The sequence below is a fragment of the Condylura cristata genome, unplaced genomic scaffold, assembly GCF_000260355.1.
Source record: "Condylura cristata isolate star-nosed mole 26May11 unplaced genomic scaffold, ConCri1.0 scaffold00003, whole genome shotgun sequence".
Lineage (NCBI taxonomy): Eukaryota > Metazoa > Chordata > Mammalia > Eulipotyphla > Talpidae > Condylura > Condylura cristata.
The window spans coordinates 39,520,807-39,539,812 of record NW_004567104.1 but is presented as its reverse complement, the minus strand read 5'-3'; the positions used below and the strand labels follow the sequence as shown (position 1 = coordinate 39,539,812).

General features: G+C 36.0%; 1 protein-coding gene across 4 annotated transcripts in view; it reads right to left on the bottom strand.

Moving 5' to 3' along the window:
- SPICE1 (spindle and centriole associated protein 1) overlaps positions 1-19,006 on the bottom strand; it is a 111,790-nt gene that overhangs the window by 7,609 nt on the left and 85,175 nt on the right. For 3 of the 4 annotated variants that reach the window (XM_012734386.1, XM_004675214.2, XM_012734393.1), the window contains 9 exons: positions 15,416-15,518; positions 14,545-14,651; positions 13,791-13,906; positions 7,819-7,961; positions 7,490-7,627; positions 6,878-7,140; positions 5,088-5,219; positions 3,212-3,359; positions 2,132-2,356 (listed from right to left, as the gene is read on the bottom strand). In XM_012734386.1, coding sequence (XP_012589840.1) covers positions 2,132-2,356; positions 3,212-3,359; positions 5,088-5,219; positions 6,878-7,140; positions 7,490-7,627; positions 7,819-7,961; positions 13,791-13,906; positions 14,545-14,651; positions 15,416-15,518 — 1,375 coding nt within the window. The remainder of the gene's footprint in view (positions 1-2,131; positions 2,357-3,211; positions 3,360-5,087; positions 5,220-6,877; positions 7,141-7,489; positions 7,628-7,818; positions 7,962-13,790; positions 13,907-14,544; positions 14,652-15,415; positions 15,519-19,006) is intronic. The other variant, XM_012734396.1, reaches the window with a different exon arrangement.

The window sequence follows — 19,006 nt, the reverse complement described above, 5'->3', positions numbered from 1 at the left end:
GAAGTAAAAAAAATTGAGGCATATTTTGGCAATGGAACTGCGAGTGCTCTACTGGAAGTGGTAAGAGAAGGAGAAACACAAGTCAAGATGACACACAACTGAGTGACAGAGGTGTCATTTACTGAGATGGAGAACATGAAAAAGAACACATTTGGGGGAAGGGAAGTAATCAAGAATTCAATTTTGAATGTAAATTTGCTGTGTCTTATGATTCATCCATATACCCATTCAAGCAGATAGGCAGGTAGGCCAGAAACTCAAGAGAGACATGCAGTCACCAACACAGAGAAGGAATTGAAAGCCATAAGTTCATCTAGAAAGAATAAAGAATAGAGTACAGGAAGAATCAACATTTAGAGTCAGATTAATGAGGGAAGCTAGCAAAGCAGACTGAAATGGAGAAGCTGGAATGAGAAGAGAAGTAATATAAGGATGTGGTATCAAGGAAACAGCAATATGTACTTCTATATGAGCTAGGGATGTAAGGACAGCAAAGTGTACTTAGCAGGCTGGCCTTTGGAGCCCTCAGATGACCTTATTGGGAACAAAGTGGGAGACAGATGCATTTAGTTCAAGACTCCAGACTGAACACACATTCATCTCACCTTTCACTGACAGCAAATATATATATATAAACTCGCTTCAGTCAAGATAATGGTCTGGAAATGAGGCAAGTAAGACATGTAACATGTTTCTAGAAGACTGAGAGTAGATGGGGAGTATACAGGAGAATGAAACTGAGCAGAAGCCACAGTCAGAGTATGTATATGTCACAAGAAAGTAAAAGGCAAAAGTCAGTCTTTCTGAGGAACTCTGACAGGTACAGAGGGAGAAAATGAGAAGCAGGACTGAAGACTAGGCATTACCTTTAAGTTTGTCTATTATTCAGTTATGTAAGTCAAGCTGTTGCTCACCCCTTCCCCTACCCATCCGCAAAAGCAAAAAGCAGAGTTGGGAAGAACAAATTTGAAAGAAATGTGTAGTTAACATCAAGTACATATCCACAAGCCAAGTTCTTACAGGAAAGTCTATCAGAAAGGCAAACTTAGTGTTACACATATCACAGAAGAGAAAACTACATCAGCTACTAAGTCACTTATTCTTAAATAATAATAGACAATAAAGGATCACCAGACATAGGAGGAAAACCACCAGCACAAAGAGTAACACCAAACAGAAAATAAAATGAAGGTTATAGCTCTAGAAAAAATCATTTAGATATAAATAATTTGCAATGCAAATAAATAGTTTTCCAAACAATGAAGCAACTTCTGAAAACCATCCATAAACCCCAAAGTGCAGAATCTCTGAGTTAAGGATTAAAAATAATTTTTTTTCATTTATTCAAAATATATATGCAGCACATATATATGTGCACATATATATGTGCTGCAAAAGTGACTCTAAGGCTTCTTTTTTTAAGTTGAGGTTTACTGCTTTGCATCGCTGTGCCTTAGAGGCACAGGATCTTCCCCTTCAAGTGTTGCTGCCACACTGCACCAGCCACCAAAGCACCATAGTCCTCCACCATGGTCCACTGTGTCCCCTCCTCACCTTGCTCACAGCCCTTCCCCTCTGGTAGCCTCAGTTCTATAGTCAGTTTTCTAGGGTTTGTTCCTAGTTTGGCTTCTAAAGCCATTTTTAATTGTGCATCACCTTTCATGATAAAATGTCCTTAACTGAAATAAAACCTTTGATGAGAAGAGGTTAATAACCAGATCCATCTTACCAAATCCTTACTGCCACAGTTCTTACCATTTCTTGTCTCAACTTCCATTAGTAGCTGCAGTATATGCTCCCATTGTATCTTATCCTTTCCTATGCCCCGATGATTGAAAAGAAAGGGATGCATGCCGCTTGCTCTGTAATTCAGTGGTGAGGACTTTAGTCCTTTGATCTGAATTTAATATTTACAATATCTAATGGAACAGATACATAATGAAATCCAATGGTACATTTCCCCATAGGCCTAGTATAGCACAAACAACACAGACCACCCTGAAAAATCCTCCTTGAAGGTTTTTGATAATAAACAGTATCTTTCCAAATTTTGTTTGGTAGCAATGAACACAATTCACCACAAGTGATGCATAAAAACAAAGGCCACAAACTGCAGGAGAAGCCTGCTCACCATCCTGCAGTGGAGACAATACGGAGTTGCTCTTCTGCCTGGGAGGTGTCAGCAGCACAGCTGGCTCAAATAAATGTCCTGGGAAGGTGCTGGCCAGATTCACGCTCTCTGGCGGGTTTGGCACCTGGGACAGTTTTACAGGCAAGTCTTCCTGTGGGAATTCAGCTACTTCTTCCCCTCTGAACATCAACGGCATGGAGACATTAGCATTTACTGCTGGACCCTCTGGGGAAGAAGAGAGAGAATAGTATTGAAGGAACAATGAACATATTTCAGGTATTTCTACTTAAATGCATTTCTGTAAAGGGCAAAGTCCCACGGCATCCAGAGCCCTCACTGCCTAGATTATGCCCTCCTTTTGCAGCAAGGCTCCTGCAGAACCAGCTCTGGGAAGAAGGTGGTATTTCTGAGAAAAGTCCTTGATGACATGCCTTCATCACTGAGTTAATTTCATGCAAGTTAACATTTACTTACTTCTTAGAATCCCTCATAAGAAAATACTGTTAAATATATAAGGGGCACTCATCAAAGTATTAGTCAGAAAAAAACAAGAAAAGGGAAAAATGTATATGCTCTACAATATGGAGCTTGTTATGGCTCATGCAGTGAAGACGGCTTTAATACCTCACCACAAATGAACAAAAGTATACAGCTCTAAAGCTCATTTTTTCTTTTCTTCCTAAGATCATCTTTTCTGCTTCTAAACATGGATTCAAACCCCTAAAACCATGATTCAAATTCTGTTACTCAGTTTCCACTAGCCTGGGAAGCCAGTTCTGCTATTTTCTATTTGTGTTATCAACCCTCTCTAAGCCTTAGTTTTCTCATCTAAAAAATAGGGGTAACAACAGTACCTATCTCAGAAGACTATTATGAAGATTACATAAGATAATACATATAAAACACTTACAAAGTACCTGGCATAGAGCAAGTATCCAACAAATACTAGCTGAAAACCGTAGTGCCAATAGTAGTAGTAAAATTTCTATACACACATAACAGCCAATAATTCCACGTAAGTTATAGGGTTGTTTACACTCTATTTCAATGCCTATCTGATAAAAATAAGACCACACTCACCAGAATTATCTACAATTCTTCCACTCATGGCCCCTCTTTCTGATGTCTGACTTTCTGTGCTGTTATTTATCACTGGACAGTTCTTAATGGCATGTGTGAGCGATATAAGTTGTTCATCTGTTGTGACCATGTATTGCTGAAGTCTCGCCTAGAGAAAAAGAAGAATGAAAAAAAAATCCTATCAGACATCAGTATCTATATTTAATCATATTATTTTAAATATTCTGGGAATTTCAGGCTTTTATTCAAATACTAAGATAATATAGTCACAGGAAACTTTACAAGAATTTATTTAGAATGTAAGCAAAGTTTTTTTTTTAAAGATTTATTTATTCATGCATACAGGACTGGGGTACAGGCCAGAGGTGCAGGAGGTGAGAGAATTCACCTGAGACAGAGTGGGGAGCAGAACAGTTACAGCGATGAAGTATACTGCTAAGGGGAGCAGCAGGTAAGACAGGAGAGGTCTGATGTGCCATATGGGTCACTTCTCTGGCTGGGGATCGAACTAGTGCTGAAGTGGCTGCAGTTAGCTTCATGGTGCTGTGCTTAACCTGTTGCACCACCAAAGAAGGCGCCCAAAGATTTTCTTTTTAGTCCCTGTACTTAGAACAATGCCAGGTCCACAGTAGGTATTCAATAAAGATTTGTGGGACAAAACACTATATTTTAAAACTGGCCATTTCCCCAGAACTGAAAATATGCTTATGCATACTACCAGTATTAGAGTAGTAGAAGGTACATGAATGTTTGTTGCATTATTCATTCACAGTGCACAAAGAGGAATCAGATGATAAATAGATAAGCAAAATAAAGTATATCTATATAACACAATGTTATATTGGAAGTAATGAACTCTGAAAACATGCTAAGTGGAAGAAGTAACTGAAGACAACATATTGCATGACTCCATCTATACAAAATATTGAGAACAGGCAAATCTATAGAAACAAAGTAGAATTGCAGTTGCCAGAGCTGGGGTAGGAGAGAATAAGAAGCCAGCGCTAATGAGAAAGGCATTTCTCTTTGGAATGATGAAAATATTCAGATGGCAATACTAATATACAATTCAAAGATTATACTGAAAACCACTAAGCTGGTTGGTTTAAAAAGAGGAGGTTAACAATATGTGAGTTATATACAAAATAAGTAAATTACATACTATATATCTAATGTCTATTGACATACACACAAGTTATCTACTAATTGTTCTTTTCAGGTCTCTCTTGGCTGATAAATCAAATAATAAGCACCACTTGAGGAAAAAATGATGAGTAAAACCTTCCTGCCCTCCACAATTCAGTCTTCATATCAAGTTCATATGAAAATTTAACAGTTTGGTAAATGCAGTAAAAGTGGTATCCAAACAGTATCAGATATGCACAAAGGAAAAATACTTAATGTAGCATGGAGGCAACAAGGTTTTCTAGAAGAAAAACTGCTTAACTATTAAAAAAAGAAAGATACATCTCATCTGAATTCTCTGGACAAGATGCAAAGTGGACTTATCTAATAAATAAGATACTCAAATAAAATGTAACACAGAACAGTTCCTCAAAGGGTATTTTCTACTGAGTTGAAATTAAAAGTAACTATCATAACACTGATGTATTATTTTAGATAAATCACAATGGTAGTTTTTAAATGTAGATTCTGTCTTCCCCACTTAATAGTAAATTAAAGATTCCTGTAGCCCCATTTCTACTACTGTACTTCAGTAAATGCTCAATGAGGTTACCACTGATGATAATAAAGAGCTAATAATAACAATAATAAAGAGCACAACTAAACGAAAGCAACTAGAAGGGAACGCCATATATTCCTCAAGATTTTTGTTACTAGTAAACACAGTAAAGTTTGGATCCCACCTGATTACCTGGATAGTAGCATTTTCTTCTCTAAGGAGAATAATTTCAGCTGTCAGAGCATCAATGAGATCACGATGATCGCCTAACACTTGTTCCAACTGCTGTCTGGTCTCTACTTCTTTACGCAGTTGTAGCTCACTCTGCAAAAAACAAATCAAATGAACTCCCACCAGTAGCATTACATGTTAAAAACGAAAAGTTTTTACTCAAGGCTGTCAAAAAGGAATACTTATCTTACCGAGGTAGTAATGGAACTAAGTATTTTTTTTTTAAAGGTTCATACTGCGTTAAGACATAATGCAGTATCACCATACTGCTTTACCTAGCCCTTCCCTTTTTTTTTCTTTATTTTTTACATCATTCTTCTTTTTGTGCATTTCATCTCAGTTGTAAGTACAATAAACAAAACAGCATACGGAATTTAATAACTATAAATTTTGTAGAAGAATGGGGAAGGAACTACATATACATGCTTAAATATACACAGATGATATCTTCAAAGGTATAATGGTATCTGATAGTGATTGTTGGCTAAAAGGAAGAAAAAAGATTAATTAGAAGTTAAGGGTAAGGATTAGTTTTCATTTACAAACCTCTGTATCTTTGAATTCATACCATGTGAAGGTAACACCAATTCAAAAATGAAATTTGTTAAAATATAGTTAAAACAAAAAAAAATTAAATGATTTAACTTTGTTAGATGAGTGATTAAGCTAAAAAGTACATTATCTAAGTCTGAAATTCTTTCAAAAAGCCAAAAGTTAACTCCTAGAGATTACTGATTTAAGGGTAGAAGAATGTTAAAATTGTTATTAAGTCTTACAACAACAAACAAATTTTGCTAAAAAGCAATTTTAAGAAAGGAACTCCAGAAAAAAATGGAAACATCCAAGTAAGTGTAGTCAATCAATTTTTTTAATGGTAAAATTTCCTTAAAAAATAATTTGTTTTAGGGGGCCTCCTTGATGGTGCAAAGACTTAAGTCTCAGCTTTATGAAGCTATATGCAGCCACTGCAGCACAAGTTCGATCCAGCCCAGGAGCTGACCCACATGGCGCAGCATACCTCTCCTGTTTTGCCCACTGCTCCCCTCAGCTGTGTATTTCAGTTGGTCAGCCTGTTCTGCTCCCCACTCTGTCTCTGGAGAATCCTCTCACCACCTGCACTTCTGGTTTACACTCCAGTTCTTGTATGAGTAAGTAAATAAATCTTTTTAAAAAACTTTCATTTTATTACTTTACCAAATTTAATACATAATTCTAATTCATAAAAATAAATGACAGCACAAAGATTTTATAAAAATAAATAATTCCACAGCACTCTAAGAAATGATTATTCACAAATGAATTTTTAAAACAGTTCTTACTTATTTTATAAATTGTTTTTCCAAAATATCTCTATTTGAGACACTGAAGCAAAGCCCAACTTACTAATGATATAGAAAATATGAAGAAGTGAAATAAAGTGGAAGCAAGAGAGTACACTTACTAGTTCCACTTGATCCAAATAATATTTAGTGTTAGGACAAGATTCATAACAGCTTTACCTTATTAATATATTTTACCAAACTCATTTATATCAACATCATTTACGTGAGTAGGTATTTAGATTTCTCAGCACATAGTGGGTAATTAAGAGGATAATCTTCACTGTAGATATCTACAACTGCACTACTTTAAACAAAGCTATTCAAATGATATTTGCTTTGGAAGTCAAATAAATTAAGTATAGAGCACAATAACCCCACACATCTTAGCCAGTACTCTAAAGAGGAGACTGAACAGTCTCACGTTCTTACCTCTTTAAGGTACCGAACCAGACGACAGAGGGAGCTCACCAGCGACAAAGTGAAGCCTGTCAGACCCTTACTGCTCTGCAGCCCCTTGACCTCACGCCCAGTCCACCGCTCATATTCTTCCATTTCATGTTCCACTTCATGTATCATGTGTTTGAGGACATCCAGACTGGGATTACTGATACCTGGGTCTGTGGAGGCCATGCTAGCTGATAACGTATTTTTCTTCTGCTTGGAAGGATCATGCAAATCCGGTTTTCTTTTCACTGATAATGACAGTTATTCTATTTTAGAGCCAGGAAAAATGATACAAGAAAACTACTAGAAAAACCTTTGATTGTTGTTCACAATTTGTAGATGACTTTATACCATTTTTCTCATAAAAGTACTGTACAATGTAAATCAGCTTTACACTGCCTATAATGAATGTGTTAGAATCATCCTTCTACAATGTTACATAGGATAAAAGAAGATATTTCTTAGCAACCATTCAATAAACTCTTGTTGAGGTGGATTCAACTGGGTGAATATATAAGGGAGAAAACATTAGTAAGAGAGTTAAGACAGGTGTATAAAATGTTTAATAATTCAGTTCTGTAAATTAAAAGACTGTACCTGTACATAACGATTGTTTTTGTTTCCTTGAGTTCAGCACCTGTCCCACAATGTAGCTTGAGTCTAGAGTCTCAGAAGAATCTTCAGACTGAAGCCTTGTGTGGACTCTCTTGACGGCATTGGTGGCATTCAGAGCAGCTGAAAGGAAAAATAGTCCCAAAAGGATCTCAACAATATACAGGAAAATATTTTAAAACATATTGACAGATCAATCAGTATTTTACTCAAATTGCTGAAGACAAATAACATTTCTTTCAAAATTAGCATGTTTAAGATAGAACTTAATACAAATTACTACTTGTGTGAAATAATACAATGAGAGAATAAACCTTTTTGTTCCCCTGGTGGAGAGGCAGATGATGGCATTCCTGGAGAGTTTGTTACTTGTGACTGTGTTGCTATTTTCTGCTGAATATCAGTCCACAGTTTATTAATTAACTCAGAATTATCTTCCTTTAGTTGATGGAGAAGCCTATAAGTTAGGGAACAAGCTATATGAGAATTCATAAACGCTACCACTTAAACTGTTCAACTGCTCACATATTTGATCTGAATGAACCTCTAATAAATCAAAGAAAAAATATACTTCGCTTTATACTTTGTATAAAATAAGAGCAAAATCATTTTGCCCTTTATACAGCTTAATGATATAGGCTTCCCTCTCCTTGTTTTCTCAAGGGAAAGGACATAGCTTGGTCCCTTATGTCTTTTCTCTCCTAAAAAGTAGCCTAGCCTCAGAGCTGTCACCTGTCATCATGGAAGTCATGAGTGGAACATGACTTGTCTTGTGTAACGGAGCAAGGAGAGAAAGAGAAGAGCGAGCTGATCTCCAAATGTCTGACTCATTTGTCTAGTTCTCAGTAAAACTGAGATTTAAAAGAAATACAAGATCAGGGCCCTCTGTTTTGGTGCAACAGCTGCCTCAGTGCAAGTTCAATTCCCACCTTGGAGGTGATCCACATGGCACAGCAGACCTCTCCTTGATCTGCCTGTTCTGTTCCCCACTCTGTTTCTGGTGAATCCCTCACCGCCCCTGCATCTCTCACCTGTACCCCAGTTCTGTATGCATAAATAAATAAATATTTTTTAAAAAAAGCGAGAAATACAAAATCAGAAAGAAAAAATTCAAACATCCACCAGCTGATGAATGGATATACAAAATAACCATACAATGGAATATTACTGAGCCATAAAAAGAATGAATATATGCTACAACATGCATGAATCTCAACATCATGCTAAGTGAAAGATATGAGGCATAAATGATCACATATTGTGATTATCTGTATAAAATATCCAAAACAGGCAAAGCTACAAAGATAGAAAATAGATTAATAGCTATGGCTGAAGGGCTTGGGAGGAAATGGGGGTCACCATTAATGAGTAGTGGGTTTCTTCTGGGCATAACAGAAATTATAAAATTCATTTTAGGTTGCACAACTATTTAAATTATAATGGGTGGGTTTTATGGCATGTGAACTATAATTCAATAAAACTGTACCCCCCCCAAAAAAAAAGAAGAAGAAAAAACAGAAGGGGAAATTTTATTGAATGACTCCATCGTGGGTTTAAGAATGGCCCACACACACAAAAAAAACACAAAACTTAATCCTTGGAACTTATGAATGATATCTTAATGGATTAAAAAGGAACTTTGATGTGATCAAGTTAAGGGTCTTAAAATAAGGATATGATCTTGAAATATAAGGGTGGACCCTAACTGCAATCATATATATTCTGATAAGCAGGAGCCAGAGAAAGATCTGACAACACACACACAGGAGAAGGCAATATGGCGACGGACACAGTATTGGAATGATGTGGACACAAACCAAAAAATGCCATCATCTGGCAAAGAAAAGGACATCATTGTTACCCTGCTAACACAATGATTTTGGTCTAATGAAAGTGATTTCAGATTTCTGGCCATCAAAACTGCAAAAGAATAAACTTCTGTTGTTTTAAGCCACCAACTTTGCGGTACTATATTAAAGCAGACCCAGAAAAATAATACAGATTTTGGTGTCTACATGTGAGATATTTGTATAGCAAATGCCTAAAAATGTAGAAATAGCTACAGAATGGGATAATTGAGAGAATTTGTAGGCGAATGGCAGAGAAAGCCTACACTGCCTTAAACAGACTTGGCGGAAATATGGATGCTAAAGACACCCAGTGGGGGCTCAAAGGAAGTGAGGAGCACAGTAGAGAAATCACGTGTCATTTTAAAGGGTAACAATCATTGTGGATGGTATACTAATAGAAATATGAATATTAAAGAAGTTTCCAGTGAGGGCTCAGAAGGAAATGATGAGCAAGTCATTAGAAACTGAAAGAAAGGGAATCCTTCTTATAAAGTGGCAGAAAACTTGGCTTAGTTGTATGGAAAGAAGAACTTGCAAGCAAAGAACTTAGATATCTATTTCCAAGCAAAACTGTTGATAATGCATCCAACTTTCTTGTTGCTCCTCAGAGTGAAATACAAGGGGAAAGAAAAAAATGAAGGAAGAACAGTTGAGCAAAAAAGAATCAAGACTGGGTCATTTGAAAAAATATTAACCTTTCCAACTGAAAAAAAAAATGCTCAAATTAAGAACCACTGCTAGGAAAAGCAAACTCTAGAGAGAGATGAGCAAGTATGTGGCTTGGAAAATGTTTTGCCAATTTGTAAAGATTGGGTATCTAACTCAGGGATTCCCTCAGTGACCTCAGCAGAAGCCAGCGATTAAGTTGGGATTATCCAGGAAAGATCTGGGGAGCGCCTCTTATCACATGGCATGCACAAGGAGACCTGTTAGGCCCTTTGAGGGCAAATAAATACTGCCCTCTTGGACAGAGATAGGATGACAAAGGACATATATCAGACTCCCCAAATTTCACATATGGTAAAAGGGAGATAAAATTACTCAGATACAAACATGAGCTTTAAGGAAAAGAAAATGTCTTCAAGACCACACCTGCAGGATTAGAGCTCAAAACTACAGATTCAGAGGCCAAGATCAGAGCTACAGGTACAAAGGACAGAGTCACAGATTCAGATGGTGGAACCTTGAGCCCTAAAGGATTATTATCAGGTCTTGAAACCTAATGGACTTGCCCCTCAGTGTCAAAATTGAATACAACCCTTAGCCTCCTTTTATTTTCTCACTTCTAAAATGGAATGTATGTAATTATTACTCTATGCTTCTTCAATCAGCGTATTTTGATAACAAAAACTTGCTTTCTAATTTCATTATATCCAAAGATGCATCACATCCAAAGCCTTACCCATATCTGATTGGGACAATGAGATCTGACTTCAGCTGATGGTACTTAGATAATATTTTAAACTCAAGCTGATGCTGAAACACGTGAATACTAAAATAGGGCAGATGTGAATTTTGCATGGGGACCAGTGGTTGGACATTGGTAGGCTAAATAGTCTTTTCTGGACATCTGTCCATAATCTAATTCCTGGAACCTCTAATTGGCCATAAGAGGATGTTTGCAGAAGTGATTAAGTTAAGGAACTTACAATAGTGAGGTTATCTTAGGTAGGCCCTAGCAGAAATTGTGCACGTCCTCACCAAAGAGAGGAAGATTCTGGCACACACACGGAGGTGATGTGAGGACGGAGGCAGAGACTGGAGTGACACAGCCAAGAAAGACCAACAGCCTCTTGAAGCTGGAAGAGGCAGAGGAATAGATACTTCTCAGGCCTGCGCAGTGACTGTGGTTGTGCCAACACCTTAAACTTTAATCCAGTGAAACTAACTTCAGATTTCTGGCATCCACAACTGTAAGAGACTAAATGCCTGTTGTTCTCAGCTAACAAGTTTATAGACATTTGTTACAGCAATTCCAGGAAACTAATATACCACTTGAACTTTTGGGGCAACTTTCAGTTTAAAAGTTCAAAGCACTGTCTATGTATTATTTTTGAAATATGAGGGGAAAAGAAAAGATTTACAATAAAGTATCTCCATCTGAAAGAAATAAACTCTCTTAAATCTGGAACTCTATTTTATTCATTTTGTTTACTTAGAGCAGTGATTCAAATTCAAATCCAGGCTTCTTTTATCTTCAATGAAGAACACATATCATTGCCGATTCTGTTTATGGCACATCAACTGCAGTAGCATTCTAAGGACAATATTTCATAGATAGCTTAGGAATATCTGTAGCTCTAATTTATATACTGACAAAAACACACAACCCGAAGTATGTTCTCACTGGGAATGCAATGACTCTCCCCTCCCTCCCCCCAGAAACATCAGTGACCCAGTAGAGAGAGGCTTTTGAGGATTAGTTAAGAATATATTCATCATGTTTAATATTATCTCTATGAGAAATCTATTCAGTGCTTACAAGAACATGGATTCACAGAAATTTCAAACAAAAAGGCAACTAAAAATACTATATTCAGTGCTCAAATTTTACAACAGAGGAAATAAAGGCCCGCAGTTTATCAGCTAGTAAATAACCAAGGGCTTTGTCTCTAAAGTCCAGTCTAATATTAGTATCTTCCAAAGTCCCATGCCCCATAGTTAACAAATAACATATTAAGACATAAGGTACTCTTAAGTTGGAAACTGCCTGTTAGTACAACTAACAAGATAAAACTAAACTTAACCAAGCAAATAATAAAGATGTGAGTAAAGTGCAAAGAACAAAAGCAATAATGTACAAGATTAATTATATTCAGGTTCTGAAAGAAAGTGTGCTTATGATACATGTTTCAGGTATTCCTAAGAAAATTGTGGCCACCTAACCTGAATCACTCTATGTAGCCTCCAAAATAGGATCATGTTGTACAAAAAGGAGCAAGTAAGACAGTACATGACCCATATCTTACACATTACATTACTTAAGATAGCATTACTAAATTTCAAATGACCCATAAATAGAAAGATAAAAACCAAAATCATGCAAAGGTAATTTTGAGTTCCTATTAGGAGCCTTGGCAAAGAGTGGGAGTAGTTCAAGATGACTGTGGAAAAGACAAGGAAAGCAAAGAGCCTAATGATTACAAAAATCACCCAGTGAAAGAAAAAGTTCACGTTAAGTATGCCTACACACACAAAACCTGGCTGACCAGACGTTTTAAAAGCAACAGTCAAAGCAAACCAAGAGGGGAGCAGCGTTTTCAAGAAAGTTAAGGAAACACAGTGTGAACCAAAGATTTTATATTTGCCAAGTCCTTAAACTATCAATACTGTTTTTTAAAAAAAACTTTTAAACTTTCAAGAACTCAGGGAATACTATTATTACAGACTCCACAGCATAAATTCTATAGATTAATGATTTTGAAAGATCTGATCAAGAGTTCAAAAGAACAGTGGGGGGAGGGAAATGCACTGGACTATGGTGATGACACACGGGTGATTTGATGATGGAAGCTCGGGGGATTACAACTGAGATGGAAAAATGCACAGAATGTTTTAGAACTTCCTAAATTCAAAAATATAGTTTAAGACAGAACAGAGAAAACTTACCATAAAGAGAAGGAAAATAGGTGATGTGATATACATATAATTAAAGATCAGATATATAAAATGGAATGTTATATAGGCCTGAGAAAAAAGGAAACTCTGAAGAGTTTATTGCAACAATATAGCCAAGATATGAAAACAAAGTGGGTGTCTGTTGATGGATGAATGAATAAAGATGTACTAAAGAGAAAAAGAAAAAGAGAAAGAGAAATGGCTTGACAAAAAGGGGAAACACTGTAGATATTTATGTCATGTATGTATACATCTGTTCTCTGTCATTTTAGACTGAGAATTTATATATACATAATGGAATATTAACCAGCTATGAAAAAGAAGGAAATCCTGCCATTTATGAAAACATGGAAGAAACATGGAAGAAACCTTAGGGCATTATGAGATGATATGAGACAAAGAAGAATAATCACTGTGCTGTTCATGTGTGTGATTGAAAAAAAAAAACAAACTCATAGAAACAGTAAAATGATGGTTACCAAGGGCTACCAGGTGATGGTAAAACACTTCCAATTATAAGAATAATTTCTGGTGGTCTAATGACAGCATGGTAATTATAGCTAATGATATTGCATTATATACTTGAAAATTGCTAAGTGAGAAAATCTCAAATGTTGTCATCACCAAAAAGAAATAGTAATTAGATGATATAATAGCTGTATAAAGTAGCACTATGGTGGAAATCACTTTATAATATATGCATGTTGCACACCTTATATAACATTATATGTCAATTATATCTAAAAAAAGCTGAGGAGGAAAAAAATGGTCTTGGGATAAAGGGAAATACTGTAGATATTTATTCAATATATGCATACCTGTCTGTAGTCATGTTAGACTGAGAGTTCAGTGAGTTATCTAATTCATTCTCACTGTCTTCTGACTGGCTGTGAACAGTTCCTTCTTCTTCATGACCATCTACTTCATTAAGAGCCTTTTACAACATAATAAAAAATAACACCTAAGTTGTTTATATACCCACTACTCACTCTTACTTTCTCTTTATCCTAACAAAAGAGAGACCCCTCCTTCTGACTAATCCCTCCACATATATTCTGGAATCCAACCTCAACTCGTTCTACTCCATCAATTATCTCTGTTCTTGTCTGTATCTCCAAGCTTCCCTTTGTATTGGCTTCAACTCATCCATTTTGAAAGGCAAGCAAGCAAGTCTCTCCCATCCTACCCTGACCTTAAACCTCTTTCAAGCTACTACCTACCTATCTTCTCTCTTTTACCACCAAACTTCCCAAAAGAGATGTCCCCCCCCCCCAGTTCTAATCATTAACCATGTGCTGTAACTTTGCTTCTGTTCTGTCACTCCACTCAAACTGCTTTCTACAAGGTCAGGATCAAAACATTTGTTGCTAAACTAAATGGATATTTCTCAGTTTTTGCCTTCCCTATCTAGTTTAGTACAATCATTAGTCACAGAAGGGCAAAGTGCCTGAGTAACTCTAGCAACCACAACTTGGTATCTGTTGATATTTAAATTTCTGAAATGTTCACTACAAAGTTGGCATCAATTTAAACTTCAGCAAGAGTATTAAGGCTATAAGCAAACTGTATTACCTGAGGCTCTGTGTCAGATTCAGTAAAGATGGACTGAGTAACAGGGTCCTGATTTACCATAATGGGACCTTGTGAGGAATTGGGAGCCATGGTTACATTTGGAAATCCTGCAGAAGGGAAAGTAAGTCATGGTGATTCAGTTTCACATAATTAAACTTTCACAAGCACAACACACTTGCCATCATATGGAAATCTCAGATAATAATGATAACAACAGCAACCATAGTAATAAAAGAGCTCAAATTTACATAGTGCATATTATACACCAGCCACAATTCTAAATGCTTTTACAAAATCCGAAGAGTTATTACTACTACTATCTGACAGACCAATGAACAAAAATTCAGACAGCAAACAACTGACCCAGAATCACACTAGTAAGGGTCGAGCCAGGATACAAACCGTAAACTACAACTAATAATCTGATTCTAGCAATTAAAATGCACCGTGGATTATATATACAGTTCAGTGAAAAATGCAATGTATCTAACAAGAGGCAAAGTTCCTATTACAGAGACTGAAGTTGTTTTAGGTTTCAAATTAAGCTTAATTCTGTGCTTTATTAGCATAGATACTTTATATGATATTAACAAACTGAAAATTAGGACACATTTTATATTATAAAATCTTGTATACTGAGCCATAAAATATTTTAGTAAATAATAGCACTTTACCTTTCCTTAGCTGAGTTATTTGTAATTGTTAATACTCTTGAGTAAAAATGAAACAAATTATGATGAACCTTTATTTACAACTCTTGTATGTTACTCACTTGAGGCTTGTAATATAAAAAATAGCACCTGAAAAAATTTCAAATTCTTCCAATAGCCATTTGTGAGCTAAAATAAGAAAAAGCTGTTGAATTGAATACCTGTGCGCCTACGAGGAAAATCAACAAACAGATCTTTTGTTGCAGCCATCAAATGATCAGATTTTTCCAATACATCCTGCATCTGGTATTGATCAAAAAGAATCTAGACACATATTAATGACAAGTATTATTATTCAGGGAAAATGACATATATGCTTATCAAATCACAATGGAAACATTCATACAAAGATATGGAACATAAAAATAACCACAAGTGACAGAATACTTTCCTAAAGTCCTTCAGTGACAATATTCTTAAGGGCCAGGAGATGGGGCTGTTATTAATTCTACTACTACTACTACTACTATCACCACTACCACTACTTCTACTATTACTGATTTCAAAAGCTTGGCTTCAATCCAAACAAAAACAGTATTTAATTATGGCCCAGTACATATGAAAATGTAAATATAAAACAAAAATGTAAATACACATCCTTATGCTTGAAGAGCCACTCCAATGTTTTCTTTTTAGTTTCCATTCTATTTTTTTAAAATGTTGGTTGCAACCCACTTACTTGATTTCACAATTCATTAACAAGTTGTAGTCCACAGTTTGAAAACATTGATTGAAAACATGAATCTTTGAGTCATAAACTTGACGGTGTGAATTTTTGAGTCACAAAAGAGAGATATTTCAAGCACTAAAGTGATTTCATGATCTACTGCTTGGTTATGGCCCACAACTTAAAGAACATTATATAAGATAGCAATTTGGGGGCATTAAACAAACAAACAAAAAAAGTGGTAACATCTGTGTATATAAACAAATTGAGTTTTTATCCAAAGAGATAACTAAAAAAAAAATTACAATTGTGCCTGATTATGCACTTTCAACTGAGAAACTTTCATAATTACAAACAAGAACACACAAGCTAGAGAAAAGGCAAGCTAACTCTACCTACTACCACCAGATGGCAATCTTAAATTAAAAGGAGTCTCAAAACAGGAGACAACCCAGTGACCAGCACTGAATCAAAACAATAAAAAAGTGGTAAATAAACACTTTTAGCAGAATTTCTCTTGACCATGGAAACAATATATAATATGACCTCACTTATTGTTTTAAGACATGGAGAAAAATAACAAGTCACATTCTGACATTTCCTCTTCTTCCCTCAGATCCAGGTTGTTACAAGCAGGTTTGCTGGCTCAGTTGGTAAGAATGAAGTACTGAATTTGTTCCTTTCACAAAAAGTAAGTTTTAGAATAGTAAAGCACCTTTGAAGGCAGAAGACTGAGACTTTGGCCAATCAGAGTAAGGAGTTATTAAACAAAATCCAAGTTCTTTAGTTTCATGACATATAAAGACGTGACTACCTCACTAATGCTATAGGGCCGTTATAAGGATGTGCACACATGAAAAACATCTAAGCCAGTATCAAGGTATTCCAAAATATTACTTATCTTAAGTTATCCCATGAGTCAAATGTCTATCCTTGGCTAGTCATCTCACGAGTACACACACTAACACTTAGGAAAAAAGTAAATGGATGGAGCACTGTAACCTATCACTTACACTAGAAAAATACACAAAGAATATTTCCTATTTAAAAAAAATAACAAAAAGCACTGATGTTCTATCAAAATAAAGAGATGTAAATAACAAAAAGATTGTGGGGAGAGTATTTAATCTTATCAAAACCTGATAGGAATCATAGAGGCTCCAGAAAAGCCGGCATCTGCTGCCCTCTGAATATCTGCTCGAGCGCCTTGGGAGAGATGGTTTGAGAGGCCAGGTATCAGTAGTATACTGGCTTGCTTTTGCTCTTTCTAGATTTGTTACTCAGATAAAATGCCTCCTCTTGACAGGTAAACCAATTTCTGCAAGCCACTAGAAACACTGCTTCCCCAGATGGGTTTGCAAAGCACAAAGCAAAATATATGAGTGGCAGTATATCCTGGCCCCTCAAAGGATCAATCAAAGGCCCTCCAAAACCAGTAAGAGAAATTTCCTGTCTAGCACATGTTTCATGGTAACAAAACCCAGATTGAAATGGAAAGCTTCCCCATATCTAAATTGATTCTGGACCTTTATCTGTTTGATTCCATGATATGAGTTTACCATATAGCCAAAGAAACTTAAGATTATGCTGACTAAAGAGCTTTTTTTTTTTTTTTAAAGTTTATGTTTATCTAGAAGCCCTACTTGTGGAGGAAGAGTCCTGGTAAGTCTAATACATAGCAATAAAGACTAGAAAGATATGCCAAAATAGACTTCTTAGGTCCAGTCACAAAACTTTTAGCCACACTGAAATAATAGATGCATATTTTCTAACTCTATGATTTCACCTTTAAGAACTTATCTTACATATAGGGTACCCAAACACATACATGAAGATACTTATCACATTTGCTGTGCCAAGACAGGAAATAATCTGTGGGTGGAAGGCAAAGTCATTTATCTAGCAAAATACCTTTTTTCCATTATCCCTTTTAAGAGAATTCCCAATTTTGACCAAGTCCACAGGTAGTTTTCCCAACCATCTTTGCAAATGGGAGTGAGTGGTCATGAGATGAATTTCAGGTGAGTGGGACAGAAGCCCCAAATTCTGGGTGGTATTAAAAGCAGCATACTCTCTTTCATTCCTAGCCAGCTGGGCTACAACTAAGGGAAGCTGGAACAGTGATCTGTATGCAAAGGCGAAGTCCTGTGATGAAGTACTGCAGAGGATGTACCAACTACCATTGACCATTTCACAAAAGAGAAACAGATTTCTATTTTGTTTGAACCACTATCTGTTGGACTCTTTTCCCAGACGTTTAAGCTGTACTCAAATACACCTTCAAAATGTCTATTAATAAAGGACTATATAAATAATAACACATCTATATACTTACCTGATCATTAAAAAGAAAAGGTAAATTTCTAAATACTAATATGTAATAACTCTCAAGATATATGTTAAATGGAAACCCTGATTCTTCTAACAGCAGTTTCCCAATCCTGACAGCATATGTAAATTACATAGGAATAGCCTAAAAAGTTCTTAAAGTGGGCCCATATCCCAGACCTACTAATACAGTATATCTGAATATAGATATATTTGGATAGAGTGTTCTGCCTTTTTTTTTTTTAATGGAAGTTCTCAACCCTGACTGCTTCTATTGTGCAGTTGAAAGCCACTTTTACTAAGAAGAGAGTGGAGGGACATACTCAACAAACTCGAAAGCAACCAAGAATACTCTACCCTGTGAAGCTCTCCTTCCTCTATGAAGAATATAGAATAAGGACATTCTCAAACAGAAACTCCACAATTTCGTCATGACTAAACCCCTACTCCAAAAAATACTACAAAAAGTCCTCAAACCAAATCCAACAGAAGAATGAACAAGAACAGTTCAAAACAAGGAATAAAAATATAGAAGGACCATAATGGCAAATGTAGGTACCAGTATATCAATATTATCTCTAAACGTAAATGGCTTAAGCTCATCAGTAAAAAGACACAGAGTTGGAGGATGGATTAAAAAACAGATGGATTAAAAATCATTCTGCTGTCTGCAGGAAACACATCTAACTACAAAAGATAAAAACAGACTGAAAATAAAAGGATGGAAAACAATCCTACAAGCAAATGGGCCAAAAAA